Source organism: Diaporthe citri (assembly GCF_014595645.1).
Source record: "Diaporthe citri strain NFHF-8-4 chromosome Unknown scaffold_2, whole genome shotgun sequence".
Lineage (NCBI taxonomy): Eukaryota > Fungi > Ascomycota > Sordariomycetes > Diaporthales > Diaporthaceae > Diaporthe > Diaporthe citri.
The window spans coordinates 2473020-2500811 of NW_025064847.1; the positions used below are offsets into that span (position 1 = coordinate 2473020).

The 27792-nt window shown below is 53.6% G+C and overlaps 11 protein-coding genes across 11 annotated transcripts; 4 read left to right on the forward strand and 7 right to left on the reverse strand.

Moving 5' to 3' along the window:
- Positions 1–24: 24 nt before the first annotated feature.
- INS49_006314 (uncharacterized protein) lies at positions 25–1907 on the reverse strand (the record flags this gene model as incomplete). Its single annotated transcript, XM_043167086.1, has 2 exons — positions 25–1602; positions 1674–1907. The coding sequence occupies 2 exons, from the start codon at positions 1905–1907 to the stop codon at positions 25–27; spliced, it is 1812 nt and encodes a 603-aa protein (XP_043028230.1).
- Positions 1908–3286: 1379 nt separating this feature from the next.
- Positions 3287–5238, reverse strand: INS49_006315 (uncharacterized protein; the record flags this gene model as incomplete). The annotated part of the gene is made up of 3 exons (XM_043167087.1): positions 3287–4227; positions 4332–5167; positions 5222–5238. The coding sequence occupies 3 exons, from the start codon at positions 5236–5238 to the stop codon at positions 3287–3289; spliced, it is 1794 nt and encodes a 597-aa protein (XP_043028231.1).
- A 190-nt stretch (positions 5239–5428) lies between these two features.
- Positions 5429–5983, forward strand: INS49_006316 (uncharacterized protein; the record flags this gene model as incomplete). The annotated part of the gene is made up of 1 exon (XM_043167088.1): positions 5429–5983. One exon carries the CDS (start codon positions 5429–5431, stop codon positions 5981–5983), a length of 555 nt encoding a protein of 184 aa, XP_043028232.1.
- A 780-nt stretch (positions 5984–6763) lies between these two features.
- On the reverse strand, positions 6764–7564 carry INS49_006317 (uncharacterized protein; the record flags this gene model as incomplete). Its single annotated transcript, XM_043167089.1, has 2 exons — positions 6764–7216; positions 7268–7564. The coding sequence occupies 2 exons, from the start codon at positions 7562–7564 to the stop codon at positions 6764–6766; spliced, it is 750 nt and encodes a 249-aa protein (XP_043028233.1).
- A 2169-nt stretch (positions 7565–9733) lies between these two features.
- Positions 9734–10348, forward strand: INS49_006318 (uncharacterized protein; the record flags this gene model as incomplete). Its single annotated transcript, XM_043167090.1, has 1 exon — positions 9734–10348. One exon carries the CDS (start codon positions 9734–9736, stop codon positions 10346–10348), a length of 615 nt encoding a protein of 204 aa, XP_043028234.1.
- Positions 10349–10608: 260 nt separating this feature from the next.
- On the reverse strand, positions 10609–12600 carry INS49_006319 (uncharacterized protein; the record flags this gene model as incomplete). Its single annotated transcript, XM_043167091.1, has 2 exons — positions 10609–10956; positions 11032–12600. 2 exons carry the CDS (start codon positions 12598–12600, stop codon positions 10609–10611), a joined length of 1917 nt encoding a protein of 638 aa, XP_043028235.1.
- A 1710-nt stretch (positions 12601–14310) lies between these two features.
- INS49_006320 (uncharacterized protein) lies at positions 14311–15865 on the reverse strand (the record flags this gene model as incomplete). Its single annotated transcript, XM_043167092.1, has 8 exons — positions 14311–14797; positions 14912–15015; positions 15072–15231; positions 15308–15330; positions 15388–15458; positions 15525–15561; positions 15625–15650; positions 15715–15865. The coding sequence occupies 8 exons, from the start codon at positions 15863–15865 to the stop codon at positions 14311–14313; spliced, it is 1059 nt and encodes a 352-aa protein (XP_043028236.1).
- A 2177-nt stretch (positions 15866–18042) lies between these two features.
- Positions 18043–19952, forward strand: INS49_006321 (uncharacterized protein; the record flags this gene model as incomplete). The annotated part of the gene is made up of 4 exons (XM_043167093.1): positions 18043–18299; positions 18357–18404; positions 18489–19206; positions 19269–19952. 4 exons carry the CDS (start codon positions 18043–18045, stop codon positions 19950–19952), a joined length of 1707 nt encoding a protein of 568 aa, XP_043028237.1.
- A 575-nt stretch (positions 19953–20527) lies between these two features.
- INS49_006322 (uncharacterized protein) lies at positions 20528–21840 on the reverse strand (the record flags this gene model as incomplete). The annotated part of the gene is made up of 2 exons (XM_043167094.1): positions 20528–21498; positions 21693–21840. The coding sequence occupies 2 exons, from the start codon at positions 21838–21840 to the stop codon at positions 20528–20530; spliced, it is 1119 nt and encodes a 372-aa protein (XP_043028238.1).
- A 1965-nt stretch (positions 21841–23805) lies between these two features.
- Positions 23806–25594, forward strand: INS49_006323 (uncharacterized protein; the record flags this gene model as incomplete). The annotated part of the gene is made up of 2 exons (XM_043167095.1): positions 23806–25333; positions 25395–25594. The coding sequence occupies 2 exons, from the start codon at positions 23806–23808 to the stop codon at positions 25592–25594; spliced, it is 1728 nt and encodes a 575-aa protein (XP_043028239.1).
- A 904-nt stretch (positions 25595–26498) lies between these two features.
- Positions 26499–27010, reverse strand: INS49_006324 (uncharacterized protein; the record flags this gene model as incomplete). The annotated part of the gene is made up of 2 exons (XM_043167096.1): positions 26499–26577; positions 26643–27010. 2 exons carry the CDS (start codon positions 27008–27010, stop codon positions 26499–26501), a joined length of 447 nt encoding a protein of 148 aa, XP_043028240.1.
- Between the last annotated feature and the right edge of the window lie 782 nt (positions 27011–27792).

Consider the following 27792-nt stretch of genomic DNA (forward strand, 5'->3'; position numbering starts at 1 on the left):
TCACACCTCGCCGCTTCGTTTCTCCTAGAAGGTTTCGCCGAGATCGCCCAAAGGCTGTGTCGACGCCTTCTTGATCAGTGCCGGCCCTATGCTCGGTCTCCTGACTGGCTCGGCCTGAACGCTTGCTAAACTCTGTCGTCTCGAGGTTGGCATAGGGAGGCCGCTTGGTGTTGGGATCCCACTGCCGCCCTCTAATCGACTGTAGGTTCCGCGCCTGCTAGGTGTCTTATACGATCGCTCCTCCGGCTCGACTTCTTCTGCCGTGCTGAGGCTAAGACTGCTCACCGAGTGCCCGTGTAAGCTGCTGCCAAAACTCGTCCTACTCATTGGCCGGCCCAGAGGTGTCCTCGCACCACCTGCGCGGCTCACTGGCCGTGGCGGCGCTATCATGCTGTCGTTCCTGCCGTCGGCCCGGCTGACCGGCCGCGCATAGCTCGAGGTGCTAGCTCGGCTGCTGGGGCGGCTAACCTCGGATCCGGAATCGATGGGGCCGCGGTTTGGGAGGGGACCAAAGGAGAGCCTGCTGACACCAGATATACTAAGTCGGGGCAGATGTCGACCGCCGTTGGTGCTCCTGTTGAAACCATTGCCAGTCGGCGTTGCGTCCTCTGGCGTCGTGCTAGTGGCAGCGGATGACACGGACGATACACCTCGCTTGCGGGTCCTTATCGTGACGTTGCTATTACTAGCGACAGACCTAGGAGAGGCACGCGGTGGCGTGACCGTAGGCGCGGGGAGTTTGGAACGGGCAGATTGAACACGAGCTTCGAGACGCTGCATCTGGGCAGTGAGAGTTCGGATGTGGGTGAGAGACGTCGACGGGGGTATCTTGTTCTTGGGAGGCGCCTTGGAGGGAAGGGGTTTCGTAGTTCTACGGAGGGCTGGTGTGGGTCGCTGTGCGGCACTCGCGGTGGTGGGTCGAGTGCTGGTGGATGATCGTGACGCTGTCGAGGACACCCGCGGCCTTGAGGTGACACTCGAGTCCATCGAAGGCAGTCTCGATCTCTTTGGTTTCCCAGGAGCAGTCGCGGGTGCTATCGCGGGAGGGCCCTTGGGCTTTGACTTGGGAATCGGGGCAGACGCATCCGACATCGGTGGCGATGGAGGCTCATGGACTGGAGTTTTCGACGACGATACTGATCCAGGTGGCGTTGAGACGAGTGGAGAGCTGGCACCTGACATGGTGCTGTTGTCGAACATGGGGCTTTCGGGAATGGAAAGATCTGTGGATATCGTGGATAGGTGACGCTGCTCCTCCTGCTTCTTGAACTTGTCTTGGAGGATCTCGGCTTCGATCTTAAGGTCGGACAACTCTTCCCGTAGCCTTTGCGCTTCTATTCTGAGCTGCTCCCGTTCTTGTTCACCGATCTTGATCTCCTCCTCCATCATGACTGCCCTCTCGATTGTCGCATTGTATTTTGATTCCATGTCCTCGAGGGAGGAGTCTGTGATCCGTGCTTGTCGCTCGAAGTCATCATTTGCAACTTCTATGTCGCGGAGTTTGTGCTGCAAGGTGCGATTTGTGTCCCTCAAGGTTGTGATCTCCTTTTCCAGTGCGTTCTGTGCCGCGTTCGCCTCGGTCTTCGATTCCTTATACTTCCTCTGCAAGGGCGGGAGTCAGCGATGATCGTCCTCTGGAGGCGGCAGCGCAACTGCAGGAGCGGTGAGCCTACCTTCCACTCGTCGACCTCGAAGACGAGGCCTTCTGCTTTCTCCTTGAGCGCATTCTCCCTCTTCTCGGCAGCATCGAGGTCCCTCTCCAACTCCTTCTCGAGTTCCTCGCTGGAAACCCTGAACTCGGCAAGTTCGGTTTCTAGCTGCTCGTATTGCGACTTGTACCAGGCGAGTGACTCTTCCGGCGCTGCGTCTTCGCCCGGCGGGGACGACGGCGGTTCGGACGCCAACATTTTGATGGGGGTTTGGATAGACGAAGAAGTAAAATCGTGAGGTGTGACGGGAATGCGCCACGCGTTACAAAGGTTGCATGTGATCGTTGGTCAAACTCGGAAATGTCGATCTGGTGGTCGGTAAAAGAGGGTCGGTGGTTTGGGTTGTTGATAAGGAAAAGGGGTGAGTCGGCAGCAAAGGATCGTCGGCGTGAACTCGCTTGGAGGATGAGTGAAGGAAAAACAAAAAAGAAGCCGACGGCGATGACGAAGAACCGATTCCTCCTTGCTGCAATGCAGTGCGATGCGATGCGACGAGGTGGTGGGCGGTGCCTTGCCTTGTTTCAGTCAGATCCAAGGATCATCTCTGGTCTCCGTTTGCGTGTGGTTCATGCGCAAAATAGAGGGCCCCAAGGAGGTTGGCAAGTCGTCGCGCTCAGCTGGAGAAGGGAAGCGGTCGGTCGAAGAGGGGCGGTGTCGTCGCCGGGCCGTCAGGTGTGATGTCGGTCGGGTCTTTCGACTGCTGGATGACCTACCGTGTCGACACGCTGCATCAGGCTGTCGTGAAGCCTCGTCGCAGTGCGTGGTGGTGAAGTGTCGCGGGTTGGAATGACGAGGAACGCTCCTGCTCCAGCAGCTCCAGCAGAGGGCAGAGCCCGTGTTTCCCTGGCCTGCAGTCGCCTCTGTTTCTGTGGACGTGCGCGCCTGCACTTGTTGGTTCCCCCCTGTTGACTCCTGCCTCTTGGGCCACTTCCCGCTGTCCCTCCTGACGCGGGCATGGTGCTAGCCCAGTTATGGTAAGGTCTGCTGTCACGGCAACCGTGCACGGTCCAGCGACATGACATGCAGCCAATCAAGAGACGGCAGAGCTCAGATCTGCCGGAAGCTTCATCTGGGGGATGCAGGAGCATCCCCCACGATGCAAGATTACTATGTAACCACCCTCAGTTCACTTCACATGCACGTCACCATGTCCCAGCGCGCTGCAACACCATTCCCACTGGTTGTTCTATAATGTTATGCTCGCTATTTAGGAGATGTGCCTCTCCCTCTCGCAAGGATGGGTCGGTCTATCAGTCCACAGCCAAGCTGGCAGAGCAGAGAGCCAGCCAAAGAAACCCAGGCTCAGGCATCAAACGGCTGTGACCCGGTTCGGATGAACTGCAGGTCTGGGGCGAGCTCAAATACAGTACAGTACTTGCACAAGAAGCTTTCAAGGGTCCGCACGCCCGCCACAGCAATCAATATGGGTCTGCCGGCAGGAGCAAGGCGACATCATCCCAATAGCGTGCCGCCGCGCGGAGCACTCGAGGTTTCTGTGCTCAGAGGTAGGTGCGTGCGTTGGCTTTTGTCAATCCACAATGGAAGGCTCGTATTCTCTCGTCTCCCCCAGGGGCTCATCATCTGAAATCCCCACATGGCCCTTCTCCAGCTGTCAGCTCGTCGTACCTTATGTGATGTTCACCAAACCCTCGAACGACGGCAACTTTCCCATCTGGGTATTTGACAGCCATCGTGGAACCATCATGCACCGAATTATGGGCCGTCACAGGGTCAACAACTTTGCCGTCCTTCCACTGGAAAGAGACGGTCCAACCGTCACGGACGTGAAGTCCTGTCAGCTTCCCACGTTCCCACTCTTTTGGGCAAGCTGGCAGTAGTGTCACGCCAGCCCCGTACAGCGTCGGCTCCCAGCGTCTCGCGAGACATTCCAGGATGCCTGTACACCCACCAAAGTTGCCGTCGATCTGAAACGGAGGATGGTTGTCCAGCATGTTGTCGAGAGTTGAGTCCTTGAGAAGAAGCTCCACGTGCTTTCCCGCCCCATCGGAATCTCTCAAGCGAGCATGCAGGTTCAGCAGCCATACCCTGCTCCAACCAGTGTGCCCTCCCCCATAGGCCGCCCTTCTCTCCAAAACTCTCTTGGCTGCCATTATCTCCTCGTGGGTGCGGAGCGTGTTGCCTGGATATAGCCCGAAGAGATGAAAAACGTGTCTATGACCTGGCTCGAGCTCATCGTAGTCTTTCAGGCCCCATTCTTGTATCAGGCCTTTCCCGTTGATTTGCACCGGTGGCAGTGTCACTTCTTCGACTCTATCAGCCAGCGGATGGTTCCCTCCGTGCAGCTTCTCGACCGTCCACAAGAAGTACTCGAAGGCCATATCCACAATCGACATATCCATTGTCGACCCCTCGCAGAGTGTACCTGGTCGGCCGTCTGACACGAATGTGTTCTCAGGGGAGAGCGAGGGTTTTGTCACAAGGTATTTTCCACACTCGGATGGGACGAGAAAGTCGAGGAGGAACTCGACGCAGCCTTCGAGAACCGGAGCAAGGCGCTCTGCTACCTGTTAATCACCTGCTACGGATCCTGATGTGATACATTCTGGACCATTCCAAAGCATGACAGACGTCGATCCGTGAAAGGACAAGAATGGGGCTTACCGTGCATGCTCCGATCGTACCGTTCTCTCACCAGTTTCATCACATCGATGCAGACCCAGACTCCTGCCAGAGGCCGCAAAGTTGCCGGCATCCACTTGTCCTGGGGGTCTGTGTCTGCCCAGATGTCTGTGTTGTGATGGGCACACCATCCCCTGCATCCGTACATTGTAAGCGCCGTCGTGCGGCCTCTCTCTGCCATTCTTTCCAGCAAGTCAACAAGTGGCAGAGTGCACTCGAACAGATTGCATGGAGCCGCAGGCCAGTAGTTCATCTCTATGTTGATGTTAATAGTCAGCTTGCACCCCCACGGTGGTGCAAAAGAGGGGTTCCAGATGCCTTGCAGGTTCGCTGGCAGTGCTTTGTAGGAGTCGCGGCTGCACGAGATCAGAAGGTATCGCCCGAAATTGTGATACAGAGCGACAAGCCCTGGATCGCGACGGTCCTTGATGCGTTCATTTGTCGAGATGTCTGAAGCATCTGGCCACATTCGAAGGTTAACGCGATCGAACAGAGACTTGTAGTCAGCGACGTGCCTGTCAAGAAGTGTCTGCCATGGCTGTTCGAGTGCGTTGTTGACGTTGTCCACCGCCGCCGTTTCTGGGTCCGATGCTCGGAATGTTGTCTGAGCACCAATAGCTATGGTACAGGCAGAAGAGCTCACAATAAGACAGCTCCCAACGGCTTCGACGGAGCTCCTGCCAGCATCATCGCATCTCACGCCAAGGACGAGAGCCAGCTGATTGCTGTGCTGTCCGCCGGAGAACGCTCGCAGCACAATTTGGCCATCTTGCACACGTATGCTGTCCAGGAACTCATATATCTCCCATTCGAACTCGCTGACACGATTCAGCCTTACAATGAAACGGATAGGGCGTTGCCGTCACTCTCACAAGCATGGAGGTGCCATCATCTCGTACTATCTCTCGCCCGCGCTCGACACGATTGGGATTACTGCTGCTGTCGACCGTTAGTACACCTCTTCCCTTACCATGGTTCCCCTATTGTTGTGCTTTAGAATGTTCCAGTATATATCACTTTAGGACCCAAAGCAGGTGATTAACACAGATTTAGAGCTCGGCATCAACCTCGGCTCGACGATGGTGTACTTCGTCTTCGAGTTCGTGGGCGCCTTCCTTGTCGATATCTTCCGGCGACGCAGGCTAATCTTCGCGGGCCTGGTCACTTTCATCCTCTGTCAGTTTGCTGCGACGATCACGAGCTGGCAGTATTCGCTTCATGGGTCGCACGCCACGGCAGTCTTGACCGTCGTCTGGATCTTCATCTACCAGGTTTGCAGCGCGTCCTTAATCGCTACAATGCACAACCTCTATCCCGTCGAGATCCTCTCACTCCCGCTGGGCGCCAAGGGAATGGGGTTCTACAACATGGTTCAAGGCGCTGCTGGCGTGGTGCAGAATTATGGGATTAGTGTGGGTATTCAGAAGGTTGGCTATAAAATCTGGGTCGTATATATCGTGTATAATACTCTGCAATTGGTCGCGGCCTACTTCGTCTTTCCTGAGACGAGCAAGCTTAACCTGGAGGAGATTGACACCATATTCGAGACGCCAGGGTCTAATCCGGTCAAGTTGAGCCTGAAGATTGAGAAGGCGAGGGAGGAGGAGAGGCTGGAAATGGAGGGTGCTGCCTGACGTGGTTGTGGGAAGGACGGCTTGTAAATTCATGGATGTTGATAAAACGATTGCTGGAAGTGGACCACAACTGCGTCTCTCGTACTGTTTTCATAATTAGATACTGAATTTCGTGGCGCTGGCTCTCGATCGTGACCTTCTCAAGAATGTTCATGGAGCCCACTGTATCTGCAAGGGCTGATCCTACTCGGAGATATCTTATTTTTCGCTTTGTGACCAAGCGTCCTTTCGTAACACTGATCTATGCTTACTCATACATGATGTTTTTTGTTTTGACATTGGTGGGCTTCGTGTTCCAAACGCTGTGCTCCCCATTCGTCTACTTTCTGCCTTGGTAGACTCTGCGAAACTTTTGAAAGCACTCCTCATCCTCAACAGTTGCCGACTTAATGTCCATTTCGACGGGCTCCATCTGGCAGCATACCGGGCAATGGCAGTCTTGTGACACGCCGCCCGCCCGCATCCCACACCCTTCATGAGCGGCACAAGAGGCCTCTTTCGTTGAGAGACCCGCGACGAACGCATTTTGCAAACCATTGCAGACCGAATCCTGGCCCTGATCGCTCGCAGGGTGATGACGTGTTGGAGCAGTGTGAGTTCTCTTGAAGAGGGAATGGAAAGTGCACAGCCGCTGTCGCTTTTGAGCCCACGGTCGGTCGATTCCAAAACCATGGTACAAAGTCTTCAAAGAGCGGGCATCGATACAGTTCGGCGTCGACCAATGTCAGATGGCTTTCGTTGCTCTGAGACGGCATTTTCGCTGAGAGGCGGAGCTTCGCGCTACGGATGCTGTTTCTCTGCCCGCTTGATTGCGCGCCTCCTGGACTGCATAACGATGTTGGTGAAGCCCTTGGCCAGCGAAGAGCAACGCGTGATCAGTGCAGCACTGGGATCGGGTTTAAGACCGTTCATGATTCGCTTATGCCTCTGCCTGCCTCTGGATCGGGAAAACCTGATCCAAGACGAAGACTGCAAGTAAAATCTCGCCACAAAAGCGATCATGGCCGTACAAGTAGTGCGGAACCCCTTGCCCTGGAGATCTTGCAGGACGCGGTCGTACCACTCGGCAGTAATGTCCCAGGTAACCCATCCGTCTGCAGCGATATCGAAAGTGATGTGTTTGGCATGCATGAGACAGCAAGTCTGTATTTCGAAGACTCGCTCGGCGATCTTAACCCAGGAAGACTCAATGATTGTGTAGGCTGAGTCGGTGACACCCAGCGCAAGGGCGATCTAGGCGATCTGGTTGCCAGGACGAAACATCCTCAGTTCACTTTGCTGTACCATGCCTGGGAAGCGTAGGAGAGTCTCAAGATTGGTCTGCCAGCGATCTGATGCCACAGCGGTTGGCAGGGACGGTATTTTCGGCATAGTGGCTGCGTGCAGGCCCTGGCCCTCCTCTTCCTCAGGCTTTATTTCCTCGGTCTGGGGGCTCTCAGGCTTGGGATCCTCTGGCTTCATTTCCTCGGCCGGGGGGTTCTCTGACTCTGGATCCTCAGGCTTTGGATCCTCAGAATTGGTACCCTCGGTTGTGGGATCATCGGATTTGAGAGTTGGGTCTGTCGCCTTCAGTGTTGCCATGTTTTCGAGTGCAGCACGCGGGCTTCTGGTGCAGGGAGGGGCAGGCGTGCCAGTCAACACTTTTTTTCGAGGCGCGGAAGATTTTGCGGCCGTTCGAGTGGAGGCAGGTCGCCGATCTTGCAGAATTGATCGAATGGCGTCGAGCTTATGGATGATAATTCGGTATTCAGTATGGGCTCTGATGGTTTGCAAAAAGATGAAGTGGTGTTGACAAAGCCCCAAGATCGGTGCTTGGGAAGGTCGAAGAAGGCAAAGCTGCGCTTTCGGAGCCCCAAGAAAGCTCGTCACTAACGGATTTGCAGGTCAAAACTCTGGGCTTGCAGCTTCCTCATTTTCCTTCATCTTCCGTGGGAAGGCACAAATCGACAGCTCATTGCAATGAACAGCACTTCTGAGCCATCAGAGGGTAAAGTCACCCAGTTATTTGAGCTCTCCTATTCATGCAACTACGAGTAAATTAAATTGAACGTAACATTCATGTCTGCATCCTTGCCGTCCTCGCCAGCCCAAAATTCCGTCAGGTCGAATTTTGCCATACCCGCAACCAAGCCCAAATGGACCCCTTCCTGGGAGCCGTTGCAGTGAGAAACTTAGTTGAGTTATAAAAAGGCAAATGGGATTCTTCTCCAGAGATTGCGGAGCCACAACCAAATTAGTAAAGTCATTAAAAACTGACTCTCAATGGTTTGGAGGTGCAAGTCGCACAGGTCGGTCCCATCTGAATATCCTCGACACCTGCGAGCCTAATTTCCACAATTTTGGCGCATTGATTTCGGCGTCACTGTGTTATGAAATATGATAAAGCCGGGATATCAGAGAGCAGCCATAAAACTGACAAATAGTATTCCCTCAATGTTACCGACCGTTAATGGGTTACTGGTGTGGGCGTCCACGGGTCAACTATGGCTTGGTCGTTGATCCTTCATAACAAAGATTGCGCATGCATTGGCGTATCTATACTATCAAGGCACCTTCCAAAAGGGCATGAAGTCTAAGTCCCCACGGACAGAGTGGTTAAATTCAATCATGAATGCCAGCAATGTTGACCAATCCATCGACGTCGGGAACACCAATTATTGCTTTTTGAAACACTTGGGGTGCCTCCTGCTAGCCCGTGTCCGGAAACTCGAATGCGGCAGCCATGGCTCTAGGTAATTCACAAAGACAGAGATCTGGACCGTCATGACTTTCTTTCACCTTACCGTCGTAGTGGGCTTCTCGGTGTGAGTGTCCCATATACTTCGAAGAACTCTGAACAATGGAAACGTTCCTCCCACTTCTTTGACACGCAATTTCTGGTTTAATGGAGCCTTGAAAAGACGACGCTTCCCTCATTTGGCAGAGTAAGGAGGCAAGAATGGATTAGAATTGTACGGCAACGAATTCATAATTCCGCCAGCATCGATAACCAAATCAGCAGGCACTCATGTCGGCATCAAACACCTCGCAGGCTCTAAATGAGTGGGCGTCACTATCCCCACGGCTCAACAAATTCGGATCAAGAGGATTTACACGCTTAAGTCGCTTACGATCCGATTTTGAAGTGGTCCGATGTGTTAGCAATCACCGGCTCTATGTCCGGAAATCGCTGCACAGAACGGCTGATGCAGACGGTGAAAATGGCCAAGACGAAGACGAAGGGTTTAAATCGGAAATCCCACCAGAGGTCCGCGTTTCCACTTGTCCACAGGCGCTAGCACGATTACCCAAGGAGGACTATTTCCCAAAGCTCGTTGGGTGGCAGCAGTGGAGCGGAGAACACTGGACATTATTTACAGAGTGAGTTCCCTCACCCTTACCCCAGTACTCCAGGCTCACCGAGTGAGAAACCGATTCCTGCCTTTTAATTTCCGGTTTAATGAATTTTCATAACTGAGCATCACGGACAGATACTACAACGGTGGGAATTTGAAACAATTTATACAAGAGCACTTCGATTACTTTGACGAAGAATCTGGCCAAGCTATCAGAAGAAACGTACCAGAGCATTTTATTTGGCTTGTTGCTGAGCAGATTGGCGAGGCGCTTGTGTACACGCATCTCGGTAGACCACGCGGGACCTCAGGGCCTGATGCCTGTACGCCGCTAGAGGGCTGGGAGCCTGTTTATCATCGGGACATTGCTGATTCGAACATTTTCCTCCACTACCCTACGACTTCCCGGTCCAAGATGGAGATTTATAGGGCTCGCGCATTCCCACGGGTTGTGCTGGGCGACTGGGGAGAAGCAGCTATATATGGAGATGACCCAGCAGTTTTGCAAGGTGGTACACCCCCGGCTTCGACAATTAGTCCAGAACTAAGAGAGTGGACCGATGTGCACCAGTTTGGTTGCGTCCTCAGGCTCCTGTGCATGGCTCATGTGGATCTGGACATTTATTCGGCTAACGACGAAGAAATGGAAGACGGAGATGACGATGGATTTGACGAGATCGAGGACGATGAGGATGAATCGTGGGAGCTAGACCGACCAGACAGCCAGACATTAGAGAATTGCAACCAATACGGGGCGGAGAGGGTGTACTCTGACGAGCTAATAGAACTTCTTCAGATGTTCGAGAGGCCGGATCAGGATACCGCGCCCATCGTAGACCAGATTCAATATGTACCGACCATGGAGTGGATCGCCAGCACCTTACTACCAAAGGCCAGAAGTCGGGTCCAGTCACTAAGGCAGCCTGCAATGCCAACAGTGGATTATTATAAAAGCCTGGATGTTTCGTGGACGAAGCCTGCGGATCCAGTCCCAGGGACAGTCGGGTCTGGAATGAATAAGTTTGAGTAAACTTTCAGCGCTCAGGAGATGATGGTGCCTGCAGCAGCCTACTTTTCACATTTGGGAGAGAGACCTATTAGTCTGCCGAACATAGGAGGGAAGATCAAAGTAAATTAGTGGTATTTCAGCACATGACAAATTTTGAATGCAGGTTTGGAGAATAGATGCGCTGTATGTGGCACTTATTATAGTCTCTTAATATTAGAACCCGTTCCTCATTGGTTATCGGCTCTGCGGTACCTATCATACCTTGAACGCTACGGAACACTTCAGGACTGTAGCATTTTCTCCGACACCTGACCTATGATCCCGGGCCTCGATGGGCGTTCATCCTCCTCATGGGAATGCCTCGACGCTTCTTTTACCCATTCCCGTTGCGTAACCATTGACCAGCCCATAAAGAAGAAAATCATACAAGGCACAACTACAGACCATCTGATGAGAGCGATGGCCACGATAGCGGCAAAGACTGTAATCGGCATCAAAGTCGTACTCATCACAGCCACCCGGTTCACGCTCGGATCCTCTCGGCCGCCACCCGTCAACGCCAAATCCAAGGACGACGCCATCGGGTGTCCCTCGGAGCCGGCCTGCTCGCGCGAGAACAGCGCAGATATCTAGTACGCACTCGCTGTGAGCTTCAACCCCCCTTGAAGAGGATGATAGGCCGAAAGGCAATGAAGAGCACATACCAGCCCGTTCAGCCTCTCCGTGCGCGCCTTGAGGTCCACCAGCGTCTCCTCCAGCGAGGCCATGTGCCTCTCGACCGCGGGGATCGCCTCGATCATGCCCTGCATCGCCCTGTGGTACCGGTCCAGGAAGGAGGGCGCCACCACGTCCGCAACCACGGTCTCGTGCTCCCGCGAGATCATCTCCAGGATCTCCCTGCCCATCTTGATCTGCCGCAGCTTGCGCGCCGCGCTGTCGGCGATCTCGCCCGACGCCTGGGACCAGGATATCAGCCTGTCCATGCTGAAGGGCTTCTGCTGCTGCGTCGGTGTGCCTGGTGAGAAGTCGGTGAAGCTCGGCTCTGTGGATAGTCTTGTCGCGTAGGAGGACGACTGCCGTGAGAGGGATTGGCTTTTGGATTGAGTCGTCCTCGCCACTTCCCCGGCCCTCGTTGCCTCCGTTGTCCCGTTGCCGACCTTTCTCTCGATGTCCTTGACATGCGGCAGGTCGCTTGCGCTGAGCTGGTCGTCGAAAGAGTGGAGCATGTGCAGGCAGGAGACGAAGCTCAGCAAAGGCGGCGCGAATATGTAGCCACGGTACATCTTCAACATGTTCCTAAAGCCCACCCAAGCTTCACTCGGGATAACCGCCCCTGCTTTGCTTTGCTTCTTCTTCCCGGAAGTGGATTCTGGGGCCGGATCGGGATCCCTTGGCTGCTCTGGAGGTTTGCGGTCGATGAGCAGCCCTCTTGTCTCCAAACTACGGCGATTGAACGTCCACACCAGCGCGTAGTCGGCCGTGCCGATGAAGGTCGTCACGATTCCCTTGGTCGTGTCGTTGTACTCGTGAAAGCCGTCGTAGTCGCGAGCAATGAAGTATAGTGCGCCGTGATCTGCGTCCATGGTGTCTACATAGAGATGAAGGAAGGCTTCGCGGGAAACGGCCAGGGTATTTGTATCCGCACCAGAGGCCTCGTCGGGGGCCGCACGTTGGATGCATACTATCTTCAGCGACGCGGCGGCCTCCACCTCCTGCCTTGCTTTTCTTGGAGCCTCGTCGCTCGCTTTGGCAGGCGATGTGCCTGTCGTGGCTGTCGTGGCCGATGTGCTAGCGGTCTTGGTACTCTGCAGACTGACACTCCTCGAGTGACCCGCGGTGCTGGCCGTCCCGCTATCTGTTGCCTGAACCTGCGCCTTTGGTATCTTTGCATCTGCCTGTTGTAGCTGTGATGCAGATCGCTTCGGGCTCACCACAACAGATTCGACAGGCCTCATCTTCATAAACGCAACCAAGTCCTCCTCATGCACCGTCCATTCATTAAAGGTGGTGCGATTCCCACCGGCGTCGCTCGCAGACGCCTTGGATGCATCATCTTGTGATTTGCCTGTACTGCCATCGGAAACAGAGTGGGCGTTGGGTGTGCTCCCGATAGACTGTCGGTTTGATGCTGTGCCCGTGGTGGGGGAGTGCGCATTTGGTGATTCAAAAGCGCCGATCTCGATGACGTTGTAGCGCTGGGAATCATCAGCGCCACTCCGGAACTTCTGATGCCTGTCGAACGTCGACTGGGCGATAAGCTTCAAGCCTTCCATCACTGAGTGGAGTTTGCAAGTAGGTCTGGGCCACTGCTGTAGAAGGCTTCACGACTGCGGGTCCTGCAGGACGAGAACAGAATCGATCAGGGGTATTTTTGTGGATTGATGACTTCCCGTCAAAGACATGCAGGCAGCGCGGCCGAGGTGGAATGAGGTGGGAAGGTGTGGCTTGAGGGGTAAGATAGCTATGTAATGTGGCGAAACCTCTTCCCTTATTACCGGCCAAGGGCATCACCTGTCACAGTGGCAGACGTCTCAGCTTTCCGTTCGTCATCATGCGCTAGCACTCGACTAGTTGTGAGATTGGCTGCAGCTCATTCATTGGGTCTTACCTGTGGATTTTGGTGGTGGGCAGGGCAGGCAGGGGGCTCCTCTTGGTGGAGGGTGACTCCTGGGCTTGATTTGCCCAAGGGCACCTGGAACTAGGCCGTCGTCGCCAAGCGCGCTGCAGTGCGACTGGTTGTCGCAAGCAGCAACAGCCCTGTGACCCGTCGTCCCATATACCAAGGCACTTCATGCTGCTTTCAAAAGAGGTCACATCGTGGCTACGCGCGAAATGCGGTATTATGGAATGGCACACATGTGGCTGAGACTCATATCAGGGAACACGCATCAGACGTCAAAGAATGATGTAGGACCTTTGAATCTGGTCCGGGGAAAGCGAAATGCGCAAGACAAGTCGCATGAACGTCCACTAAATAGCTCATGACTTTAGGTCAGAGTTTATAGTCTATGCTTCCAATGGCATTATTTCATTTATTGCTGCGCTGCTAACAAACAATGCCATCATGTCGTCCTTACTACCCCATACCTCCTGCGTCGTCGCGGTCATTTCCTATCGTATTCCTGCCGCCCGTAAAAGGATGTGCCGGCACACGATACGGCCAGATCACGTTGAGAGGAGACTGGATTGAGCCGATGGCGACATGTGTCCGCCTCGGCCACACCCACCTCGAAGAGCAGTTTCGAACGGCAAAGCTCGACGGTGTGGGAATGTGCAACTCACGAGATTTGCCGAGTGGAGGTGTCCAGTGAAACATACTAGAACATTCATACTTCAAAGAGTACCATAGTCTTTCCCTTTGCTCGTAGGACCAAGAGCTCGGATCCATGATCAACCAATAGCATATCGTCCCGGGCTATAGGTAATCATGGCCGAGCGGACGGGCCCGGTGTTCATCCGTCGGTAGTGTACCAAAATACTTCTCGCCTCCGCCATTGTTTGCATAACGCAAGGTGGTCTCGTTTTTAATCTGTACACATATGCTTCTTAAGCAATATGCACATAACGTATTAGTAGTCAAATAACAGTACTGAGCAATTTAAGATGACCGACATTGCTCCCATGACCGCCCAAATGCTCAAGACGGCAGCCGCAATTCTGACTCTGCACGCACCTAAGTGACCTAGTCGAGCCTGAAAGCAGTCTTGGGTACTTCATATCGAGAACACGGGGTTCAATATTAATCATGGCGATCAATGGCACTGCCAGGACTTGGGTCTACGAGCAGCTTCCAGGTCTTACTGAACAAATGGAGACTCGTGTTCAGGAAGGGATATAAAGACCAGAGCGCAAAATTTTTCCTTCACACGAGACAGCTTTGGGAGATCGTCTCCAAAAATAAATGTTAATCGATGTTAAAAAGATCAGCAAATTAGGTGGCTCGTTACTTTGACAAAACACGCATCCATCCCATCGCACAAGGCCTATACCCTCGTTACCGTGATCTCCGTTTTAGCCATGATCTTGGTCGGCTCCAATATGTATTCCGTGCTGTCCGTGGTGGGATTTGTGACAGTTGCTTCGGCCTTTGCACGATGGCCGGAGAGCGAGGCCCCCATGTTCGTATCCCGTGCATTGTTTGTCGACTTCCAGGTGCGCAGAGCATATTGCGACCCAACCTGGTAGCCACCAGACTTTCCCTTGGAGCCAGTCGTGCTTCGTTCCCTGAAGTATTTGATAAGCGGAGACAGGCACGGGACGCTGGCGACGATGACCCCCAGGTTGGCCTCGACTGCCGACCACATGATCAACGGCGCACTGTCGGTGTAGACGACTAGCCGCTTGACGGTCTGGATGCGGATAATCTGGATTATCGTGATGAAGATGCCCAGTCCGAAAAGTCCAAGCAGAACAACCTTTCTGCGGTTTTGCATCTTGAGGCTCATCAAAACAGGGAATGGGAGGACCATGCTAATCAAACGATATGTATTAGTACATTTCAACTTGTGCACATTTCATGCCTGGCAGCAAGGCGCAGATTGACCACGGACAACACCATCAAGATGCCAGACCAGGGCGACTCACGCAGTGACATCAAATAAAATGGTCAGGGAGGCCATAGCTGTGTATACGGGCACACTGGGTAAGCATGTCTTATCGACAATGCTCGGGTCCCATTGGGCTTGGACCTGTGGAGACTGTCAGTGACGGGTTGTGTAACTTGAGCCGCGGATATGGTACTGACCGGCTGGCAAAGATTGATCTGCACCAGAAGAAAGGCCAGGTGGAAGAGGACAGTGAGCAGTATGACGACAAATGTAGTATAACGGTAGGCGCCCTTGGGCATAAATCGCAGATATGATAGCAGAAGGCTGAGTTTGAAGGCCAAGATGCTTGTTATATAACTGTTCCGCGCATGTGTCAGTCAGGTTGGACCGTGAAGCCGCAATGGCACTCATCGCGCAACTAGCGATGGCTTACAATGGGGCCCCCATGTATTGAACCTGTACGTTTTTTATCAGTTCCAATACCATGACTTTAGAGGAATTGACATGACTCACCAGGCCAAAATTATAAATGTCTTCGGTAGGCAAGTCTTCGATGCTGTGTAGTCCAAGACCCCATCGTGTTTCTGCGAGTTGACATTATTAGTTACCAGCGATGTTATATTGGACATGGAAAAGGGCATCGTCCTTACGAACGCAAGACAGAACTGCGAATCCTGCAGACGAAAGCTGAGGAGTGTGAGCAGTCTATCGGTGGGCTTGCCGCACTTGAAGCTTAAGGGATGAACTCACCCAAGCATAGACAATCACCCAGTCATCTGCAATTCTTGCTGTTAGCATCGATAGCTTGAAAAAATAGGTCCATTCAAGCTTTGATCTTACCGGCTCCGAAGGCCTTAACCATGCGTTGGCGAACATAAACCCTCAGAATGACGGCCACCATGGCCAATGTTGTCATGACGATGGCAACAGCTGAGATCTTGGGCCCATCTGTCGGTGCGTTCGGGTCCACGGTGTTGAAGGTCCACCCCATTTTGCCGGGCTGGGTCAAGGTCGATTAGATCGTGCAGGGTGTGCTATGGCTGCTATGTGGGTTCAGTTTGAGATCAGACTGAATGCAGATCCGGAACGAAGCGGTCTGCCGAACGACCTGCACATGTGTACTGTGTGAAAGGGAAGACCAGTTATGAGCAAAACAACCCACAGAGACTCCGATCTGCTATTTTGGAAAGTGGATGAGCTTCAAATATGAGAGACTGGACCGAAAGGACGCAACCCAATCTAGACCCGGATCGCCCTGAACAACATCTTGAATCACAGCTGGAACAGTTTATACCTCAAGATTGCCAGCTTGCTGCGGCCCTTGCTCACTTCACACAACCTGCATGAGCCTGGACCAAACCAAGCGCTCCAGTGGATGCCCAGGTAGAGGTATCCACTCCTCAGCCGAGATGGTTTGTGCTAACGACGTGTCCACACCTGACAATGAAAATGGCAGCAAATCCTTCCAGACAAGCGTTCAAATGGGACCTTTTTCTGCATTCTCGTATTTTCCAGGCGTATTTCTGTTATTTTTGAGCCGCATGAAGCTCAACGGTCAAAATGTGCACTGCCTGTCTTGCAGTGTGCAACGAGGGGATTTTCCTCCGGCTGTGTAGAGGTTGGTCATCGCTCGACGGAGATTGTCACCGGCGATTGTTCAGCGGGGATTCCAAGGCACTTTACCGAGGCTTCCCCTGTTCGGAAGCAGTGTTTGCGAGATGGGTTGCATACACGAGGGGGTGGCCACTCCGAGTGCCAACTTCTTGGTGGAGGTCTCATGAACGGTGACCGTCCTGGATGAACCATTCCGTTCACTCTAGCACGCTAGATTCAGGGACAGGTTTTCTAGAACAAAGCTTGTCTCAAGGAGGGAGCTTAATCTGCTTGATGCGGTTGGCCCGACGGTTGTCGTCGAGGGTTGTAATAATTACTTGAGGTATGCCAGGGATTAGTCTGGGCAGGATTCCTGGGAATTCGCAAGACAATTTCAATACGGTGCCCGTAGCCGGAGCCGGACCCACATCGCCGATGATTAGCCACGAAGGGCGAATAGGGATTTTGTTGTACCATGGCCCAGGAACCTGGGCTGTCGGGGCAGACGACCCCTTCGGCAGTGTTCATCCGATGCAGCAATCATACTCCGCCCGCGATATTGTCGGGAGTGGACTCAGAAACTGGGCTATGCAGGCGGAATGGGACGATGTATCAAACGCACTCCGCGCAGGTTGGCCGGCGCTATTTGGGGGCAGGGGTCGGAATGGTCTAGACTGGTTGGGGAAGGTGTATTTCGACTATTCGCAGATTCTTGCTGGCCTGTACGAGAGCTACGAGGACGCCCACGTGGCAGAATCAGCAACGCGCGCCACTCCCTCTTCCTACTCTCAATAGTCTGCACCTTATTTTATCTTATGGGCGTCGGTATGCCTCAAGGTGGGATCAAGAAATACTTACCAGGTGCCTGGGTAAGTTGATAATAGCCCGGGTTGCAACTGCAAAACATGGCATCCCGCCTGGGCACCACACTCTCCAACCGTTGGATAATTACTTGATAGTGATACATCACACCGGGGAAGTGCCGAGGTCCCCGCGGCGAGGGTCTACAAGCTGCAGGGGCCCCAAACCTTGTTTTTCTTTCGAGGAGATCATTGGCTAGCCTTGGCTCGGTCCACCACTCGGCCACGGGGGTGAAGGGGGCGATATCGAGAAGACTGTGGCGAGCAGACGAAGTTACCCAACAATGCTGATTGGGGCATTCGGCTAGCAAATCTATAGATGCGCTTCGGCAAGCAATCGTTCCCTCCTGGGCGGTAGGATCACCAGATCTAAGCCCTGCAGGTCCTGCCGCGTAGAAGTCCCGGCGTCTGCAGCCACCTGGGGCTTGTGTTATGCTACCAACCTCTTAGCTCAGGGATTTCCGCGGTGGGCCCTCCTCCTTCCGACTCCACCTTTTGCGCGTTACCCTTTCCATCGTCCGAGTCTAGGGGGCCCCCATATCGCGATCCTTATGGACTGGCGTTGATTTACTCTAGACGTTGACTAAATGAGCCACAAAGCGGTCTGACAAGTTTATATGAGCAAGTGGAAGACGATGAAATGAACGCTGGGTACGCCAGTGGTCTCCTTTCTCCTCCTTCAGCTTCGCAGTGTCTCCCGTCGGCTGTCAACAACATGCGGTACTCTCTCCTGTCTCTTGGCGTCTGCGCCACACCCACGCTTTCTCTGGCGTTCTCGAACGCCACCTGCAAGTGCAAGTGTTTCCCCGGGGAGAGCTGCTGGCCGTCCACCGAGAGTTGGAGCTCCCTAAACGCGACGGTCGGAGGAAGACTCATTGAGACTGTTCCTCTGGCTCAGAACTGCCACGACCCTCAGTTCGACAATGCCACCTGCTCAGCGCTTCAGAGCGAATGGCAGTCTCCATCGGTGCAGTGAGTTGGAGCTCTTGGTGAACACGTTCCGATGAAACCAGGCTAACAAGTCGACAGCATGTCTGACCCGTCGTCGGTGATGGCCCCCTTCTTTGCCAATCAGAGGTAAGCACACAAGTGCCGGGCTGAGATGCGGGCGTCATTGAGTAGTATATTGAGTGGCTAACCCCCTTTCCCCCGAACTTCTAGTTGTGATCCATTCACTGCCGAGGACAAACCTTGTGGCTTTGGCAACTACGTCCGTTACGCAGTCAATGTCTCAAACGCAGATGATGTAGTTGCTACCGTCGCGTTTGCGAAGGAGAACAACATCCGTTTCGTGATCCGAAACACGGGACATGATTATATCGGCCGTTCAACTGGAGCTGGTTCACTGTCAGTGTGGACTCACTACCTCAAGGATATCGAGTTTCTTGATTGGAGCGATGCCACCTACACCGGACAAGCCGTCAAGGTCGGTGCAGGCGTGCAGGGCTACGAGATCCTCGCCGCCACCAAAGCCCGCGGCCTTGTCGTGGTCGGTGGCGAGTGCCCAACTGTCGGACTTGCTGGTGGTTATACCCAGGGCGGTGGACACTCTGCCCTGAGCACAAACTATGGCTTGTCTGCAGACAATGTCCTGGAGTGGGAGGCTGTCACTGCTGATGGCCAGATTGTCAAAGCTTCTCCGTCAGAGAACCCCGACCTCTACTGGGCTCTCAGCGGTGGCGGCGCGGGCAACTATGCCGTCGTGACTTCAATGACAGTCAAGGTCTTCCCAGACTCGTATGTTGGAGGAGGTACTCTCGCCTTCTATGTGGCTGATACGACGGAGGACGCATTCTACCAGGGTATCGACGCCTTCCACGCCGCGCTGCCCGCTATGGTGGACGCTGGGTCCATGGTTGTTTACTACTTCACATCCACTGTAAGGTCCCCCTCTGATTAGTGGTATAGATCTACTTCGAACCTTGTCTAACACAACCACAGTTCTTCCAGATTGCGCCACTCACAGCCTACAACAAGACGGCCGCTGAGGTCGAGGCTATCCTGGCTCCCTTCGTCCAGAAGCTCGATGAGCTGAACATCACGCACACGGCCGCATACAACCAATCCAGCTCATATTACGACCACTACGATAAATATTTCGGACCGCTCCCCGTCGGTAATATTCAGGTCGGCATCGCCCAGTACGGTGGAAGGCTCATCCCTCGCTCGGTCGTGGAGGGCGACGCCACCGCCCTCAACCAAGCCGCCCGCACCATCGCAGAGCAGGGCGTCACCTGGATCGGTGTTGGAACAGACGTCAGCAAGTTCGCCACCGACGAGCAGAACGCCGTGCTGCCCGCCTGGCGGAGCGCTCTCGTGCACGCCACGTTGACGACCGTCTGGTCCTTCGACCCGGCAGACTGGGACCAGATGCTCGCGAACCAGCAGCTCATGACCGACACCGTCATTCCTGTCATCGAGGCTGCGACACCTGGCTCTGGTGCGTACCTCAACGAGGGAGACTTCCAGCAGCGAAACTTCCAGGACGTGTTCTTCGGGTCAAAGTACGAGACTCTCTTGGGTATCAAGAGGAAGTACGACCCGAGCGGACTCTTGTACTCGACCAAGGCAGTTGGTTCTGAGGCGTGGAAGGTTGTCGAGAACGGACAATTATGCCGAGCCTGATTCGGTGCAAAGTAGATAATGGGAGAGTCACTACTACTACTATATACATTACTATTAATTAACAAATTGCTCTGACAAGAGAACATTCCGAGGTTCATCAAGATCTACCTCAATGGAAACATTCCAACCTTGACGTCTTTCCGAGATTGTAGTACCACTGGGGTAAGGTATTAATCATCATCTTAATCCGTTGAATACACCCGTCGCCTACATCTGTATCGGTCAACCAAATAGAGAACAGAATTATTGACGAACTTAGACCTTTGCTACGCCATTACGATGTTGTAAAAAGGTGGCCACACACCCGTAATTGTGAAGAAAGGGACTGTCATGTGGCTGTTCTGACAAGAGGCTAGCAACCTCCAACCATTCACCAGCTAAAGCAAGCCTTGGGAGCTACATGCCCTGATTTTGACATCCACGTTTTTGCTTCAAGCCAGGGCATGGGAAATCGACCTTTATGGTGTGGAGTTTTGGAACACAGGCAGTCCATGTACAAGTGGATACCATGATATTTGGAGAGATATAGTCCTCGGACTGGTACGCTATAGTACCGCCGATAATAGGCTCTAACCCTATTGACCGTTGCTTGCTGCCCTCTTGGCCAGACCTTCCCGAACCCTCGGCAGGATATACCGTCCATAGTCAATGCTATCATTGAGGTTGTCATAACCACGGATGGAGATCAGGTCTGCGCCGAGATCGACGTAGTCGAGGATGGACTCCGCGACGGTGTCATACGACCCCACGAGAGCCGTAGACGCGCCCCGCGCATTTGTCGCAGTAACGGTAGGGTACCACAGACACCTGTCCTGGACCTCACCACGCTTGGCAATCTCCAGCAGACGCTGAGAGCCCACGTTCTGTGGCGTGCCAGTAGCCGGAGGCGCCTTGCCCTGCCCGGCCCACGCGGCGCCGCCGTTGCCCTTGAGCGCGTCGAGCGTCCTGTAGGCCTTTGCCCACGCGAGGTCCTCCGACTCGGCAATGATTGGGCGGAAGGTCACCCAGATCCTGGGCCGGTCGTCCTTGGCCCGGCCGGCCTTGTCGGCCTCGGTGTAGATCTTGTCGATCTGCTCCTTGGTCTCCTTTAGGGGCTCACCCCAAAGGCCGAAGATGTCTGCCAGGGAGCCGCCGACCTGGTACGCCTGGGGCGAGGAGCCGCCGACCGAGACTTTGATTGCCCGAGGGCCGCCCACTGGCTGAACCGCGTTTGAGAAGTCCTTGAACTTGTAGAACTGCCCGTCCCAGTCGAAGGGCTCGGAGGACTCCCACGCACGGCGGAGGATCTTGATGTACTCCTCGAGCCTGGCGTATCTTGAGTCCTTGTCGAGAAAATCGCCCTCCCTTGCCTGCTCAGCATCACTGCCTCCGGCGATAAAGTGCACGACCACCCGACCCCTGCCGAGGTGGTTGAGTGTGGCAAGCATCTTGGCGGCAACGGTAGGGAACATGGTGTTCGGCCTCAGAGCAATAATGATGTTGAGCTTCTTGGTTTTGGCCAGGATAGTAGCCCCTATTGTGAAGGGGTCGTATCCGCCAGATCCATCTGTCGAATAATTCTCAGCCAGGTATGTCCATTTTCATAGCTTCAGGCAGTGTCTCATCTGGTGTCTTTCAAAATGTCTTTAGGCCGTAGAAGAAACTGCGGTCTCGTCTCACTAGGCATGTCGTGACCTGGCTTCGAAGACGTTTCAAGTGACAGGAAAAGAGCACGACTACGCGCGTGGGAAGATCACTTACAGGGGATGAGGGTGTAGTTGAAGTCATAGTCGTCGAGCCCGCGAGAATAACGCTCGATAAAGTCCGGGTCCGCCTTGGCCCCTGGGATAGGCTTGAGCTCCGTAGAGGCGTTGGGGAAAGTCACGGAGATGAACTCGGCAAACGACATTTTGGCTTGTTTTGTTTGGTAAAAAGACCCTGCTCAATCTCACGCTAACAAGGAGCTTCAATCTGGTCTCATGTTGTTGCCATGTTCAATGTTGTGGTTGAGTTATATACCAGGCATGGCCGTTGGCATGGTGGGGAAGCAGATGGCGCCAGCCGCCCGAGGATCACGTCTTACACCAAAATCCGATGATCGGCCGGATGTCGTCCCACGCAGGGAGTCACATCATTTGAACTCTAGTTCACGCCAGCGAATAAAGCTTCGGGAATCGGCCAAGTAGTGCATGGACTGGCAGCCTACAGATTGGATGAAGCAGCCGGCCCATACGCATCTATGCAGCCTGCGCCCACATGTAGCACCGAGATACGTGTATGGATTACTAGCAGCTGACTTGATTGATAAGACAAACATCCGATCTCCCGCGGCCTGGTAGAGAAATAGAGCCCCGGGATCTCGGTCGGATATCTTGCTTTGTAATAGGCAGTGGCATCCTCTGCTCCCTCGACGTGGGGTAGAGAACAATGAGATGGGTCTACATGTGGGAAGGTGGGTGTTTTACTGCACGCGTGCACGACCGGCAACGACCTAGAAATAGGCGCATAGATAGAATTGAGTGAAGCAAAATGTCAATCTACCGGGAGTTCTTTTATCCTGTCTCGGTTCTTTCGCCGGCACGAACTCGTGGCAAAACACCTTCTCTAGCACTAGGGTCGCGCCTTGCTCGGGTCTTCCCTTTGGTGTGTGCAATAGGAAGCGCTGGCCAAATACAAAACATCTTGTGTGCTCTTTGGTTTTATTAGCTCTAGATGAGCCACGAGAACTGTTCTTGCGCTGCTGAGTCGAGCCTTGGATAACTATTTGCACAGATCTGTTCTGACTTTGCATACCTGAATTGGACAGAAGCGGCTAGGCCAAAGTTTGACAGTCGATACGTTGAGAAGGTCATTTGGGTAAGTCCAGCACTCGGCTCTACAGAGCAGGCATTGTCATTCACAAATTCTGCAACCTATATACGATGGTGCCATCTGCTGTCTTTGAAAGCCAGGAGATGCTCACTATCTAGCATGGGGGTCAGCGGAAGGGGCATATGTGATGCACAATTTCAGACTGGGCCCGCCCGGCTAAGAACGTGGGAGTGGCGAGTAGAGTTGAGTTATTGAATAAAATACATTGTATATGCTCTCTATCACGATTTCATTGGTACCTGGACGAACGTGCCCAAGTCAGGCACCTCGGGAATGGGAGGAGAGGAGTGAAATTACTCCCCAAGGCACTGCGTAATGCATGGTCAACGAGAGTGACTGTTGAGCATGCTCCGTTCGGTTCTCATCGAGCTTCGTTCCCCCAAGTGTGTCTCTGAAAAAATGGTAGCCAGGAGCAGTGAAATTTGTACCTGCTTAATCAGTAGACCCAGGCTTGCTGCCGAATGCAGGTGCTGATTTCGGTCGCCCTGCCCACCCCACCCTCCCTCCACCCCACCACTCCCGAGGTGATGGTGTGCAGGGTTAGGGGACTTTCACATGGTTGGTTGGTGTGGGTCCTGATTGGATCGGTTTTCTGTACCTACCTGACTTTCATCATTTATCCTGCTACAAGTTCCCAAACGACTCTGCCTACCGATGTAATCAGAGCGGAAGGAGATGGTCGGCGGATGAGGTGTTGTCGATTCATCCCATCACTGGTCGCAATGTGATCCTTCCAAACCTTGGTGCACGGTCCGTCAATGATCCGTTGGTCCCGCTGTTTCCGACCAACGCCAGCTCACTCGATCGTCAGCTCCCAGGGTCCTCGAGCTGGTCGGGGTGTTTTGGACAGATTATTCTCAACACAGCAAGCATCCTTGAATAGGCGATGCAGTCAAGGCTACTTTCTGCTCAACCCCACCGCGTTCTTCACCCTGTGACCCGACAGTCTTAGGTCTGCCTCGACTGAGTCGGCAGCGTGCCCGCCAAGTCGCAGAGAGCGACAATGGCTGGCCTCTTGGCCCTTGTCCAGGGCTTGCTGTCGCATGTCCAGCAGCAGCACCTGGTCGTTCTCGCCGTAACACTCACCGTTGTGTGCGTCTCCACACGGGTTCTGAGTGGCAACAATGCTCGCCCTGGCAACAACTCCCACAACGGGGAAGCTAAAGTAGCACCTGCGGTCCCTTACTGGATCCCCTATCTGGGCCACATCCCCCAGATGGCCCTCAACTCCGAGGGCTTCCTCGCAGGCCTTCGGAAGCTTTATCCCGGAGGTGCTTTCTCGCTCAACTTCCTCGGCGGCGTGCACACGGTCATATTCAAGCCTGGACTCACGGCATCCCTGATCAATCAACCGGTGAACATTGCTGACGGCTATGAATCGTCGAAGCACCTGATGAAAGCCAACTTTGGCTGGCCGAGAAATAAGGCGAGCTTGGAGTTGTACGACAAGATGATCGATGACCTTATTGTGCTCTACAAAAAGCTGAACTCCGAGCCGAACCTCAGTCAGATGGTCGACAGGACCGTACAGCGGCTACGACACAATATTGCTGATTTCGTCACGTTCAACGAGAGCGAGATAGACCAAACCGATTGGGAGAAATCTGCGGATGCCGAGACGGTTCGGGACAAGACGGGAGAGCAGGTCGTCGAGGCCGACTTGTACGATCTCGTGCGCAACTTCATCGCCATGACAGCCAACGTCTCGCTCTTCGGCACAGACTTTGTCGAGAACTACCCACGGTTCTGGCAGCACTTGTGGAGGTTTGACGAGGGGTTTATGGCCCTCGCGGCGGACCTCCCGGCCTGGCTGCCCATCTCAAAGGCAATTGCTGCTCGCCGGGCGCGGTCTGAAGCCATGGTGTGCCTCCGCGCGTTCCACACAGCGCTCGAGTCGGATCGTGAGGGCAAAAAGCCCACACCTGAGTGGGCCGATATCGACAACGTCAGCCCACTCATCCAGAGCCGTGTGGACGACGTCTATCGCAAACACAATTTGACCATTGAGCAACGAGCTTCCTGCGAGTTCGGACTGGCATGGGCCATGAACGCGAACTCCAACCCGTTCGTATTCTGGTTGCTTTGGCGCATCAACTCAGATGCCGTCCTGCTCGCCCGGATCAGGGATGAGATAGCACCATACATCGTCATCGAGAAGCCAGCACACGGGTTTGGCTCTGCATTCAAAGCAGCATTGAGGATCGAGAGCATTGACGTGGAGGGGCTGGTCAACAACTGCCCCCTCCTCAAAGCAGCCTACATCGAGAGTCTGCGGGTCGATGTCAGCGCGTGGAGCTTCAAGGTGATCCGAGAGGACGCCATCATCAGCGACAAGGATGGATCCTCGGAGAAGTTCCTGCTGCCAAAAGGAACGTACGCCCATGGAGCCCACGGGCTGAACCACATGAACCCCAATGTCTTCGAAGAACCGAAGGAGTGGTATATTGAAAGGCATATCAAGTGGGACACTCCGAACGAGAAGGGAGAGAAGCGGCCCGTTGGCGCCGATATGGGCGTCGTGAGGCCTTTTGGTGAGTCCTTTCTAGTGTGATCCTAATATTCCAAGCTTGGGTTTACTGACACATATCGTAGGTGGTGGAGTAAGCATGTGCAAAGGTCGGCAGTTTGCTGTCAAGGAAATCTTGACTTTCACTGCGGCTATTCTTGCCATATACGACATTCAACCAGTTGGCGGAGGGCCCTGGAAGCTACCAAAGCAAAGCAATGGTGCTGGTACAAAGCGGCCAGCGTCATCGACGCGCGTCTGGATCAAGTCTCGAGCGATGCCTTAACAGGGCATCGTAGCTCGGCATGCACTGGGTCTGGGCACTTGGGTGACTCAGCTCATGAATTCAAGTCACCTGCAGTTTGTTCGCAGATGCTTTTCTGCTTTTCTGACGGTCCATTCTGAAAGATCACAAGCATAGATACATATTACTTTGGCTTCCACGCGTTGTGACAGGGCGTATGCACTATATCTATGCAGCTCAGTCGTTGCGATTTGCGAAACAGCACCGGGTCACGACTCCACTTTATTGCTGCGAAGTCATGACTTCAGTTGTAGCCAATATACTGCAGAGATGCAAAATCAAATATGGCAACAATATAATTTCCAAGGCAAGAGTTGCAACAACGTATTGATGGGTAGCCTCAAGGATTGAAGTAGCCAGCTGCATTTCGTTCAAGAACGTTTTGCCGTCCCAACTGCAATAAACGAAGTGCGGAGAGGAAAGTGCTTGAAAACCAGGGGGAAAATACGATGAGAATTCCGCAGCTTCAAGGAGACCAGTCGTCAGATCCAGGTGATTCAAATTTACCTGGAAAGGGCGATGTGAATGATATAGACACAGCCTTCGTTTATGTCAAATATCGGTGGCTGCTCTTGTTGTCCCAGCCTCCAAGGAGACTCTCGCAACACCTCCTTTCAGAGTTGCCATATCGAAACAACAGTCCAGCTTTCCTTTCTCAGTAACATTCGGAAGCCCCTTCCCCTTCGTTTCCAACCCTCGAAGTCGTCTTAGTCAGTTGAGCTTGCGGTTCCAACCGCTCCCATATCGGCATCATTCTCTCGCTTATATCGTGTGTTACGACCACAATCTGCTCGATTTAGCCGAGGATGTTGTCTAAGGCGAGGCTCGTTATGGCGGTTAGCGTGGTATGACCGGGCATAGCTGAGACGAGATACTTAGGAGATGGTCATACGGATGAATATGCTGGTTTCTGCTGATTTCGAGTGAAACTGGCTTCTGAATAGTTGAAGCCAACTCCGCTGGCGCTGTCGCTGCATTGTCAGCCGAGATCGGTTCCAGAAGTGACACACTATTCTCCAAATCGACGCACGCTTGAAGACTGAGGTCATCATAGATCTTCTGCAAGGTATCCATGGTAGACGCTGCATAATCTTCCCTGAACATATCTGACGACCAAAAGTCGTTGTACGGTCCCAGCTGGTCGCATATTTCCATCCGCAGGTTCACAGGAAATCCGCGGCCACCAAGCACGAGTTCTTCGACCAAGTTTGTGATTTTTCCTAGGTACCCCCCGCATTGATTGAGGATGTCGAGAGCTTCATCGAGCTCCTCATACTCCCTTGGTCTTGCAAGTCGCCTCCTCTCACGGAAGATTCCCGTACACGTAGCTGTCAAACATGCAGCCCACCGTAAATGGCGTAGGAGGTGGATGGGGCTCTCAAGGTCTGTTGACTCCATTCCTGCCTCAGGTGGGGGGTCAAAGATCACAGGTAAATACGCAGTCGAGGAATTATGTTGGGTGTCTCAGTGGAACGGGCGAGCGTGCATATGCTCATGCGTCTTCGCAATGAGAGAAAGTAAACCCCCGGGGCAGAATATCATGAGCAACGGGGTCTGCCAAAGATCAAGAAATTTACGTGGAAAATTCCGCGAACCTCGATTAGCAGAATCCGAGAGGCCAGGGGGCACACGTAACAGAAGCGCGCAAGAATGATGTTTGTACGACATCTCTTAAATCATCAGGCCAGATGTTTGCGGCGCACGATTTCCTCTGTGCGCCGCTCTGCCTGACTACGTGTACAGACCCAGACGGTCAAAGTGTGGCCTGCAGCAACTGTAGACCGTTACACAACCTCAATATCACCGGCACAGCGGCAGGCCACAGATCTATCCGTATCATGATCCGGCAAGTGATTGCAGAGGTCTTTTGGCCTGGCGCGTCCGGTCATGTGGTTTCGGGAACTACGATCCATGGTCTCTCGCGATATTTGAAGGGGAGTTTCTGCTGCGGGTGGTTGTTATCAAATCTGTAGCAGGCAGGGCTTCGAGTTTGGTTTCGGGAAAGGATTTCGATACGACTGTTGGGTTTGCTGGGTTACCTAAGCTTATGTAAAATAGTCGAAGGCATTGATATTGGTCCTTCATTCAAAGAAAGGGACCTCACAAACGGGCCTGGTGCATGCTTGTGGCCATGTTCGAGCTTCATAGCCATAGGCACTGCCATTTGAGTGCCTAAGCGG